The 12,285-nt window shown below is 43.0% G+C and overlaps 1 protein-coding gene across 12 annotated transcripts in view; it reads right to left on the reverse strand.

The window, feature by feature from the left end:
• EPB41L1 (erythrocyte membrane protein band 4.1 like 1) overlaps positions 1–12,285 on the reverse strand; it is a 694,213-nt gene that overhangs the window by 198,447 nt on the left and 483,481 nt on the right. For all 12 annotated transcript variants that reach the window (XM_069652319.1, XM_069652320.1, XM_069652316.1 and 9 more), the window contains one exon: positions 323–365. In XM_069652319.1, the coding sequence (XP_069508420.1) occupies positions 323–365 (43 nt within the window). The remainder of the gene's footprint in view (positions 1–322; positions 366–12,285) is intronic.

The raw sequence follows: 12,285 nt of genomic DNA on the forward strand, positions 1-12,285 counted from the left end.
CATCCTGTATTCTCTAGAGGTCAAGTAATGTGGAAAACGGTTTATTGTTAGGGGTAAGACATAGTGCAAGGGCTGTGTACTTCGGTAGCCAGAGATGCAAATAAGTCAGCGTACAAGGTATGGTATAGACAACAAATGATACATAATATTTGGGAGGTTCCAATCTGCTGTTCAAAAAGAGTATAAAGCCTAAGCAGATGAAATAGCACTATGCCTATATGCATAATGCTTGGATCATATGTCTATTGGTTAAGATTACAGAAGGGCCCAATACACAGAGGGTTGGGGATCCAGTCATAGTGAAGAAACGTGTGCCACCTACTTCGTATCTGCTTCTTGATTTCCTTGGAGGGATCCAACCAGTTCTGAAATAGAAAATAATAGACCATCGCCATCAGCATAGTAAAGACCTGAAAGGAATATTAGGACTCTGCCCATTGCCCCGAACTATCTGAGCTACTATGTGTGAAATCTGTCCTCACCTCCACCATGCAGGTCAATGAAACACTCACATGCTTTGGTTTCAAATGGTATGAACAAGCACTGCCAAAGCCAATAGGTATTGTCTATCATATGTGAAATGCAGACTCAAATGCCCCCAAAACATCATGGCTAAAGGACAGCAATAAAGCTCACACCATCTCATGCGAGAACATTCATTGAATACTTAACACAAAACTGGCACACACTTCCAAGAAAAATTAGAGCAAAACTAACTCACCAATGCTTGAAATATTAGTTGTATATTCTTTACTTAGAAGATGCAAAATGGAGAAGGTACATTTTTTTTTGGGGCGGGTTACGTTAACCCTTAGTATCTCTTTGTGTCACGTGCGTTTGCCTATATTCCTCCAATGTTGCACCTATCCATCCGTTCTACACATTCCAGACCTGTGATTGCCCACAGTGCAACTCCTTTGCTGCACCCTTGTATGCCAGCATACATTACATGATGGAAAAAGGGCTATGGCTTTCCTACCCTATCAGGCTTGTCTCGTGCATCATGCAGCAGCCTTTATCCCCAAAAGATGTCACGTGACAAATGTAACTTATGTGGAATATGTAATAGAAGTACTGGTAAAAGAAAATGCAATATGACTGTCATTAAAGAAATGTAAACTTTCTCACTTAAAAACACACAAGTTATAAAATGAGCGAATTTAATTGCTGGCCAATTTTAATCAGCATTGTTACCTTTATAAAAAAATCCAGAATGATACAAAATATACCATTATGAGTGACAACATCCCTATAAGCAGAAATGCTGCGAGAACAGTGGGAAAGTCAACACACAACTAGGAGTCTCACCCACTGACCTACGTGCACCTTGAGCTCAGCCCTGGGTAGTGCAAGGATGTGTACTGCCCCAGACAATATGCCATATTGTGGCCACTCCCTTACAATGGGGCCGGATTTTATGTTTTCAGCACCACAACCCCATCTGCTAGAGGGACCCTTTGACGAATTGCCATTTGGGAAGGTTGCAGAAACACTGTTTAAAAAAAATGCATTAATTAATAAAATGATTCAGGTAATTCCACTCTGCTAATCAGATTCCCCTTTTATAAACTCCACACCAAAAGCATAGTGTGTACTTATGACTTGCTGCATCAGTATCTTGATTTGCAGTGCCAGCTCTACCAGTGGCACATAGCAGGTTCAGAGGTCACAAGTGCCCACTTGATGGCTGCAGTGACAGCCAAGTCTTTGCAGCGCAAGGGCTGCATTTAAGACATGCACCACTGTACCAAAACCCACGATTATGAGTCTAATGTTCTGGTGGAAGTATACAGTATAAACCATACCTGCGATATGGTCCAGTGAATGGTATTTGTCATAATTATTACAGCCACAGCAATTTGAAATCACACATGTGTGAGGCCTGTGAGCCCAGCTCAACTGTGAAGGGATTATGTATAGTCTTCCCAGATAAGGCTCTCCTTGCCACTGCTGGCAGGACATTAGCCTTGGGGATTGCCTCTCGGTGTTCCTTTTCTGAGGGCAGGTAACACCCTACTGAGAAGACAGACACTCCACAGGAAGCTGACCTGGAAACAGGAATCAGAACCGGTAGACTCATTCACAAATAGCTTGGCCTCTAACAAGAGTGATGCATATCAAAAGTCCTTTGACTCTATTCAAAAGGGAACAGGTGGGGTTGGTCTAGGCAAAGGGATCTCTTTACAGTTGAAAGAAGGCGTCACTCTCTTGTTTCTCTCTGACCCCATCTTTTCTTCCTGTCCCCCCCACTTCCTGTAACACAAAGCACTTTGGGTGTGATGTGAGAAGACAATGTGCCTCATTATAAGTTTGTCCGTCCGGGAACTACGGTACCGGTAAGCATGTTGGTACCGTAGTTCCCGGACCGGCAAACTACGAGTTGTGCTCGCAGGTGCCTTTCTGCCCGCCAGGTCGGACCTGGCAGGCAGAAAGGCAACTGCGAGCACGGCATGTCGGATGCACCGGCACCGTTATAAACGGTGCCGGTGCATCCAACCTCTCCATTCCCATTTAGCCCTATGGGGCCGAATGGGAATGGGGAGTATCTTTTTTCCGGCGCCCGCAAATGGGCAATTACTGGGTCCGACATGGCCGTAATGACCCAGTAGTTGCCCATTCGCGGGCGCCGGAAGTTTTCCGACGTTTGGCGCAGCCTGCCGGTTTTACCGGCAAGGCTACCGCCAAACATCTAATGAGGCCCAATGTCCACTTATTGCAAAAACAGGGATTGGACCCCTAAAGGAAGCTAGATTTAGTCCAATCACCTGCAGGCTTTTGCCTTTAAAAGAAGGGATCTCCCACCACTTCTTTGATCCACACTGGGACAAACACCTGAGAATTTTCATTTGGACCTCTTTTAGGAGTGTTGTACTTTCCAAAGCCCTCCACCACTGAGGTGAAGAAGGAGCAGTCCAAGGCACAGCAAAATTCTGGCCCTTACCCACTCCCAGGGCAAATTGGGTGTGACTCTTGCTGTGGACCAGGACCTGCTACTCTGCACCAGAATCTCCCAAGCTTGGGAGAGCAGACCCTGCAGGACCAGATAGGCTAAGGGGGGGAAAGATAGCCTAGGGTCAACGCGCTCATCTTGGAAGTGAGACCACTCAGCGCAACACTGGTTCGAATCCCAATCACGTTCATTAGAAACTACTCAATGGTTTTAAGCGCCACCTATGAACCAAAAGGAGCTACTGCATTCAAACCTGCATGATGCCTGCTTGCTGGTTGGGTCCACACAATCTAACATACTCAAACTGAGCTCAATCAACTCGCACCACTGTTAGAAGCTGGGTTCGACACAGTGGTACTGTCAAAGACCAAAATAAGGCACAATTGAGCAATAACTGCTCCCCTAGTCCATTCTGGGCCCTAGAGACTGGTTAGGTCTCTTGTGCAACTTTTTCATCTAAAGATATATCTTTTTTGTGATTTGCCTATTTCCCCTGTATTGATTCTCAGACTGCTACATTCTTCTTTCTGTTGCATCTTTTTCTTTCTTAACACAGGGGTTTGTTTTGTACAGTGTTTTCTATTTAGTTTTCTTGCGGATGATGTGTTTGATTAAAGTATAGATATTTTATAAAACCTTATTTGGACATTCCCTTTATTTTGGACTGTGTTACTTTGCTGTTTGGATCACTACCGGATCACATTCACAACCCTTTTAAGAGCAAAGCCTTCACTCTGCCCACTTTACCAAAAAAGGCCAAGGAAGTTATCTCTTAACTGTGCCTGTTATACATTTATGATTGTGTTGGCTCTTAGTCTGCAGAAGTGTGAGGGCTGAGTGGGCATTTTAGCCTCTACTAGGTCCCTTTTTCTATGGTGGCTGCCATCTTGTTTTTGCTTTTTTACAGGAGATTGGGCTCATGCAATACACGCGGAGCACATCACCGGTAAAACATTTTTTTAAAGTATTTGCACCCCAGGCAAACTCTGAGGTGCAAATAGCAATCACTGCCGCTCTGGTTGGCGCGTAGAGGGCCGGTGATGGCCTTGAGCCCTCGCTATCTAGGCTCAGGGATGCAGGATGTTTCCGGCACTGTACGCACCCCTGAGTCTGGGTGATTGCTACATTAAACTAAGAACGATGAAAGGTTACTTGGTGAGGGCCTGGGGGGGCAGGGAAGCATTTTTGTTTTTTGTCATTTTCCCCGATAACTGTGGGTATAAAACTACAAAACCCATGGGTATATGTAGTCCGTACTACAAATACCCTCCGGGGTATGCCGAGTGAAAGTCAAGTGTAAGCTGTTTGGCTGTTCTCCCTGGTCGTGTACTCCTCGCCGGACCTCAGTCACCAAGAGGAAGTTCTAAAGAGTTAAAACATGGCAAAACTGTACAGATTGAGACTGGAATGTCTCCACTGCTCCATTGGCCCGGCCCCTTTTTCTTCTGGCAAACCTACAACTGGTGTAGGCACGCACATCCCGCATGCACCCCAAGTGAATGCCAGGTGTAAGTGTTTGGCTGTTCTCCCTGGTCGTGAACTCCTCGCCGGACCTCAGTGGCCAAGAGGAAGTTCTACTGCGTTAAAACGTGGCGAACCGGTGCAGATTGAGACTGCAAGTAATTATGGACTGATGTAGTCTTGGGACTTCGCTGCGACTTTGTCATTGCTTCAGTGCACACCTATATTGCTCAAACTGCTTCGTTTCCTTTCCCTTTGCAGCATCTCCACTGCTCCATTGGCACTGCCCTTTTTTCTTCTGGCAAACCTACATCTGGTGTAGGCACGCACACCGGCGCACGCATCCCAAGTGAACACCAAGTGTAAGCTGTTTGGCTGTTATCCCTGGTCCTGAACTCCTCGCCGGACCTCAGTGGCCAAGAGGAAGTTCTACTGCATTAAACCGCAGCAAACCGGTGCAGATTGAGACTGCAAGTAATTTTGGACTGATGCAGTCTTGGGACTTTGCTGGGACTTTGTAATTGCTTCAGTGCACGCCTATGTTGCTCAAACTGCTTTGTTTCCTTTCCCTTTGCAGCATCTCCACTGCTCCATCGGCCCCGCCCCTTTTTCTTCTGGCAAACCTACAACTGTGGATGGCACGCACACCCGCGCGCACACCCAAAGTGAACGCCAAGTGTAAGCTGTTTGGCTGTTCGGGTGTGCTTCAGGTGCCGGGGTGCCTTGAGGATTGCCTAAGAGTGTGTGTGTGTGTGTCCCGTCCTTCATCTTTCACCAACCAGTAAGTAATTGAACTGGTGGCTAGTACTAACCTAGGTTAACCAGCTGCTCCGCTTCATTCAGCGTTTCGTACAGTGAGGCTGTGTGACGTGGGTGGACAGCCCTGATACAAATACTTTGTTTAATCAGGGTTGCAAAATGATTTATCATCTTAAAACCTGTTTAGCTTGGATATACTGTATATCTATCCACGTAGCGTAAGTGGCTATTTGTGGGAAGCAAATTCTTTTTTTTTTACTTTTACCATCTGGCACATAGATTAATGTCTAAAGACACGTGACTCCATTTATGAGCCACGGTAACCGAAAGAGACCTGAACAAATCTACTGCCATGAAAATTATAGGGCTGGCCTTTGGCTATCGGGCAAACAATTGCTGGGGAATATTACGGTGGATTCCCTTTCAACATGCAGTAGATTGTCTGATTTCGTCTAAATATAGTTTTGTTATTTACATTGTGAAATTACATAATTACGTGAATATCTCGTGTTTTTTTGGGGTGTATTGAATACGCTAGCCCTATAGTAGGGAGGGCTCCCTAAGGAGCGGCAAGACCTGTAAATTCCCTCCTACTAAAAGGGGTTTGACACTCAATAACACGATTGGCTTTGGTAATGCTTCCACTCTCGAAGTAAATACTCCTAAAATAACAATACCCTCGACAAAACTATTCAACTCAAGTACGGCTCAATCAACCCCTAGAAGTAATTCTAATAATAAGCATGATAATCACATCCAAGATTTTGCGCTGTCATTTATGCATGCGCAGGCACACGCCTCTCAATACGGTCCGCGTGACAAACATTCCTTTCCTCTCAAAGCTGCCCATGACTTAGATCTATCAATGAAGCAGAACTTTTTGAGTATGCACGAAAACATCCTGCATTCTAGCAATTCAAATTGTGAAGAGGAGACTCCATTTAAACCAGTGTATGACACTTCTCTAATGGCACCGGCAGTTATGGCAGAACTCGACAAAAGAGTACGTCTCTCGCTAGGTCCTTCCACCCCAATAGGTGTGAGGGGAGGGGGGGCATTGATAACGTCCATTTTCATAAATCTAATCAATCTGACACTGCATTGTCTGCTCAAGGTAATCCACATGCGACAACACACTTGGTTGAGTTACAGGGCATTGTTAATCAGTGGCCTATCGACTCTGCCTCACCAGAAAGCCCGGCTTATAATCCTGAGCCACATATCTGTTCCAGCCCCACTGTGTCGCGACTATTTCCTCCACATGAACATGAAGCCTCTCAGATCGCCTCTCCTCCCAATGTATTAACCTCACGAGATGTATTGACTTCTGAAACATCATTCCCAGTGTTGACAAGGATATTAAATCTCCTAGATAAGGGTCATGACAGAACCCATTTCGAGATACAAGAACTCAAAATTACTTTAGCTGATATAGTTGCAAAACGGAATAGATTAGAAGGGTTTGTATGTGCACAAGAAACATTCAGGGGCCTTAATGTTGTCAAATCCATAAACAGGACATACACAGGGTGTGCAAACATCCCACATTATTAAATGCGATAGACACACACAATTGAGTACACTACAGAACCGTATAACTCCTGGGGGGAAATCGTATGCTGAGGTTTTATCCAATGGTTTGCCTGATCGGATGCAAGTCAATTGTGAGGAAATTATACAAGTAACATACACAGTGAATCTTAACCCTGTTAAGATCGGTCAGTTAGAGTGTATAATGAAATCTAACCAAATGGCCCCCCGTTTAAAGCAATTGAAGCCTCTTTCCCCCAATTTAAGGGATTCAAACTCCTAATGGACAACCAATCCCGACAGCCCATCTGCTCTTGCAGAGGTCATGGAACAAGAAGCAAAAGCTATGCAGGTTAATGCTGAAGCTCAGGGGGTGTCCCCAATCCAGACGAGCCTATATCACATAGACATTTTGCATCCCGTCGGGGAAAAAATATGTACTCTAGGGCATTGAAGAGAAGAACCCTGAAACACCTGCAGCTGCTGCAGGAGGGGAAAAAAGCAAAAAACCCACCCCTACCGAAAATAAAAAAGCATAATTCCATTATAAAAGATATCAGTAGTCTATCCTTGGAAGAAGGACCGTTTGACTTGACTTAATTGGATGAGGAAAGTAAAATGGCCCTTGAATTAAAGGAAAATCCATCTAAAATAATTAAGATAGATGAGAAAAACAATAGGAATATGAATCAAAATGTAAATAAAAAAGGAAAAAAGGGATAACAGAATCTGGCACTTTAACAGTAACTGAAATTCCAGTTATAAAGGCAGAAGATGCAATTGATTGTGTCTCACCATCTCTGACAGATGAATCTACGAAAAGGAAATCAAAACCAATGGCAGAAAATGGAGGTAAAAACCCTCGCGAACATCCTGGCGCAACTTGATAAGTGAAGAAGTTGCTGCTTCAGAGGAATGGGAAGATGAAGCGGTCATTGTAGACGTATTTGTTAAGCCCCAAATAGTTGGAATAAGGGAAGACTATGAATCTTCAGATACCCTCTCAGAGACCATGAACCATAAGTTCAAAAAAGAGAAAACAATAAAAAAAAACGAAAGTAACAAAAACATTTTTATAAAAAGTGATGAAACAAAAGCTGTGGGACAGAAAGAGGGAGGGGCTATCCAGCAGTTCTTTACTAGAAACATCAAGAACACTGAGAATCCCGATTAGCTCTAAGAACCCCCTGACAACGAGTATCTCCAGCGTAAAGATTACAACTGTAGAAGAAGATTCTATTCCAAATTTGGCCCTTATACTGAGCAGCAAGGTTACAAGTAATGAAGGACTTGGTGATTTGGTGGAGGAGACTGTTGAGCATGAAGTAGCTACCACCATAATTCATTCCACTGAGGATATACACATATTTGTCCAACAATCTCTGCTTAATCTACTGCAACGTCCCTCAAAATGTGGTTTATTACAGCATTTACAACCTTTGAGGGATTCATTGAGAAATAACGAGTGAGAGGTAGCAGGTACATCTATACTCACCCGCAAGAGAAACCATGCTGTCCTCACACGACATGAGGGACAACGAAAATAAATATCCCAGTTTTGGAGATATCTATGGGGGGGGGTCTGGTGTCACCTTACCTGGCAATATCACAGCAGGCAGAAGTAATGCCGATAACCTGGAAGGGGATGGAGGACCTCTTGCGGGGAGAGGTGGTGACATTGGAAGACGGGGGAAAGAGAAAATGGAGGTAGAGACCAAACAAATACACACAATAGAGAATTTGAGCATGTGCTGTGGAGGCAACCACACTATCTTGATGACCCTAGTGTGACACTACATTTTTTGCTATCATGTGGGGGTCCCCACTCCCTGAACCGATGGGGGATCCGGTCGCTATTCCGGGAAATCCCTCGCCTTTCACTTGTTGCATCAGGGGATATAAAACTAGTGGACTTTATCCACCCTGTGAGATTTGACGATGTACAGATAGTCTTCTGTTTGCGTACTATATATGAACTAGTACTTTCTGAAGTAGATTCATCAACAAATATGGGTATGATTTATGAAATTACAGCGAAGATTTTTTTACCCTGAGGGCGGGAGGACAGATGGAGGACCTGAGAGGAACTCATACTGCTATTATGGAACAGCACAGGGAACCCCATCAGTCCTCAGGGTTTAGCAATGACCCAGACCTAAGATGGGTAGCCCTGACCATACGAGAATCAATCTCCCAACTACAGGGGCTCAAAGAGAATACTTAGCATCTCCTAGAATGTTATTTGCTGTCCTGAAAGTCTGTGGGATCATGGTTTTTAAGGAATTCTCCAGAATTGTGTTCAATACTTTCTGGATGCTCTTTCTTATGCATCCAAGAAACCTGGGCAATCACAGTTTTGTCTATTGACGGTTTTAATATGTTTCAAGAAGTTGCTACAAAAAACTCCAAAGGAAGAGCATCAGGGGGTCTTTTGGTCGCAGTTAGAACAGACGTGGAGGGGAAATCGATTAAAAGTTTTAATATCTCCAAAGGGTGCATTGCGGTACTGTAGTTCAAATTTGGCAGCATTGTCTTGCATCTCTTGATTATTAACATATATTGGTCTCCTGATAACAACTTGAAGGAGGCCTTAGGACTCATAGATTCTGATATCCTTAAGTGTCAGGAATTATGTTTAGATTTGAATATCATAATTGCGGGGGACCTACATTCGGAAATTGGCATAGAAAGGGGGAATACTTCTGTAGTCTGCAAAACAAAAGATATAAATACACTGAACGTTTATAACGACCGAAGAGGACGATCAAGGAAAAGATTACTTGGAGAGATGTGGTATTGTTTTTTTAAAGATTGGGGCCTGTACTGCGCTATTGAGTACTGGCATCGACCATCGACTATGTTTTTGTGTCTAGGACTCTATTTGAAGCGGTAAAAATCATTTTCCGTAACCTCTACATGCTGAAAAGTGACCATAACATCTTAAAAATGTCTCTTCTTTTTGAGACGTTCACTCCTAAACGCATTAACTTCCCTCTTGCATTGTCAACTAATAGACCCTGCAATAGAATTTCTTGGCATAAGGGAAATGTGATGAAAGTAAACATGCTATTTATGCTCGATTTTAACACTTCTGAGTTTAGCAAGAAGCTAACCTTATATACCTACAACGTATTTGATCATTATATGGAAACATTATGGGGAAGGTTTCCGGCTTAAAGAAAACAAATATGGTAAATGCCAAACATAGACATACTTTCTGCGAAGGTGTGAAAGAGATGAAAAACGGAAGGAATAGGGAACTCAGACCTATCTGTAAATCCCCCCTTCCTAGGGATGCTCAATTAGTTCTGACCAAAATGGTCAAAAACAAATGGAAAAATCGATTAAAGAATCTTCATGCTTCTCTGTATCAGATGGATGGCGAGGAAATGTTATTCGCATCTAATTCCTCTGCCTTGAAATTCTCGGCTTTAATTGATAAAGGGGCTGAGTTCCAAACTGGGGCCCAAACAGTCACCATCTCAGAGGATTCATGGGGAGGGTATTTTGGTACACTTTATTCTCCAGCCAAACTGGAATGGTCCTTACCCATTCATATACAGCAGTCCTCGTGGAACATCGCTTTTATGCAGGCAGATATTAAAAACTTGATTTCCTGAGCACCTTCCTCTCGTGCTCCTGGTCCCAACTTTTTAGCAAATACGGTCCTGAAAGGAAATGCCGATATATGGGGAAAAATTCTTTATGGTCTATTTGAAGATATAGTCCTGACTAGCTCTATTCCTGACAGCTGTCATTTATTGTTTGTCGTGCCCATCTATAAGAAGGGCGATAGGGGCTGTCCTTCCAACTACAGACCTATCACCCTTCTTGATGCCGATTCAAAGATTTTTGATGGGTTGGTTTTGGGGCACATACAAGAGAGGATGGATCTACATAACCCACTTTCGATTTTTTCCGTTTGGCTTTAAGCGTAATGTAAGCACGGATGCGGGAGGCCTTCTCTTAAATATCATGCAAGAGAAAGCATGGAGACATGGGAGTTTACCGATATATGTAGCTTCAATGGATCTCACATTAGTGGTTGTTCTTGTTGACAGAACCACACTTTGGACAAAACATTTGTCCTTTGGGATGCCCGCCCATTTATTATCAATTCGGTACCATCGACATGAGGGCTCGAGAATCAAAATTTGTTTGAATAGTATGGGAGCTTTATCCCAGTCTATTCGAGTCCTGAATGGTCTTCAACAGGGGTCTATATTTGCCTCAACAATTTTTTATCTTTACATTGCGGATGTTGGCTTAACTTTGGAGAAAGCTGCTTTTGCTTCCCCTATGGTGGAAAGAAAGAAGGTGTGTTGGATGGCATATGCAGACGATGTTATGTTGTACGATCACACTCCAATAGGTCTGCAACACCTCCTATGTACCTTCAGAGAATACCCAATGGCCAACTCATTAAATATAAATAACAAAAAAACTGTTATTGTGTGACTGACAGAGAGAAGAAGTCCTATTAAATATTCCTGGTTTTTAAACCATGAGAAGTTAGCGGTTAGGTCTGCCATTAGATATTTAGGCTATCCTATTTTTGGGGACAAGAAAAAGAGTAACTATCGAGAATTCTTGGAAAGAAAAGTGGGCCCCATTATTGCGCAATTAAGAAAAACAGATTTAAAGTTTGGGCAATTCTCCCTTCTGCCTTGTCTGCGTTTTGTTTTAAAAGTAAGACCATTACTCCGTTTTATTATGGTTTGGTACTTGCTCCTCACTGGTGTAGAGAGGAACTATCTCGATATGAGTCAAGAATTCTGAAATGTATTCTTAGATGTTTACCAGAATGAGTTCCTCTAATGCCCATTCGATATGAGCTTAGTCTTTTTTCTTTGGTAAGCACTGTAGAATCTCGTCGACTCTCTATACAGAAAGCTCTATACAGAAAGCTGATCACAGCAAGAAAACCACTCTATATAAAATCATGGCGAATGGCCTGAGTAATGGTCCTCCCGCTTCTACTTATCTAAGCAGAATTGAATCTGAATGCATGAAATCCTGGACAATTTGGGAGTACCTTGAGAACTTCTCATATCCAACCCTTTAAAAGTAAAAAAGCTACTTCAATTCAAAGATTGAAGCGAATACGGTCGAGATGGTACTCAAATACAAACTATATGGTCATCTTGTTTCACATCACAAAGAAATTGGCACAATTGAATTCTATCTTTCCAAATTTCCGGATAAACTATGGAGATAGGATTTCATGTGCTTCAGGTTCAATGTGCTGGAGACTGGAGAAATTAGGGACATCAGAGAGAGAAAGACAGAGAACCCCTCTCCCTGCAGATTTTGCAATCGGGCGGATATCATTGAAACATTAAGGCATCTATTGATGGAATGCGCTGCTTTAAGATCTGAGCGAATTAGTAGTTTTAGTAAATATGTCCCAACCACTGACTGTGTTGACCTAAATCTCTTGTGGGTGGATATGTTGCATCGTAAGAGGGTAAATATGTAGATTGCGGTAGTAAGGTTTTTGATTGACACCTGCAAACTGAAAGATGTAAATGAAAAGAATTGAAGAGACGGCCCTGTTTATCATAAAAATTGAATTTAAATTTAAA

The sequence above is a fragment of the Ambystoma mexicanum genome, chromosome 3p, assembly GCF_040938575.1.
Source record: "Ambystoma mexicanum isolate Mex_15411 chromosome 3p, UKY_AmexF1_1, whole genome shotgun sequence".
Taxonomy (NCBI): domain Eukaryota; kingdom Metazoa; phylum Chordata; class Amphibia; order Caudata; family Ambystomatidae; genus Ambystoma; species Ambystoma mexicanum.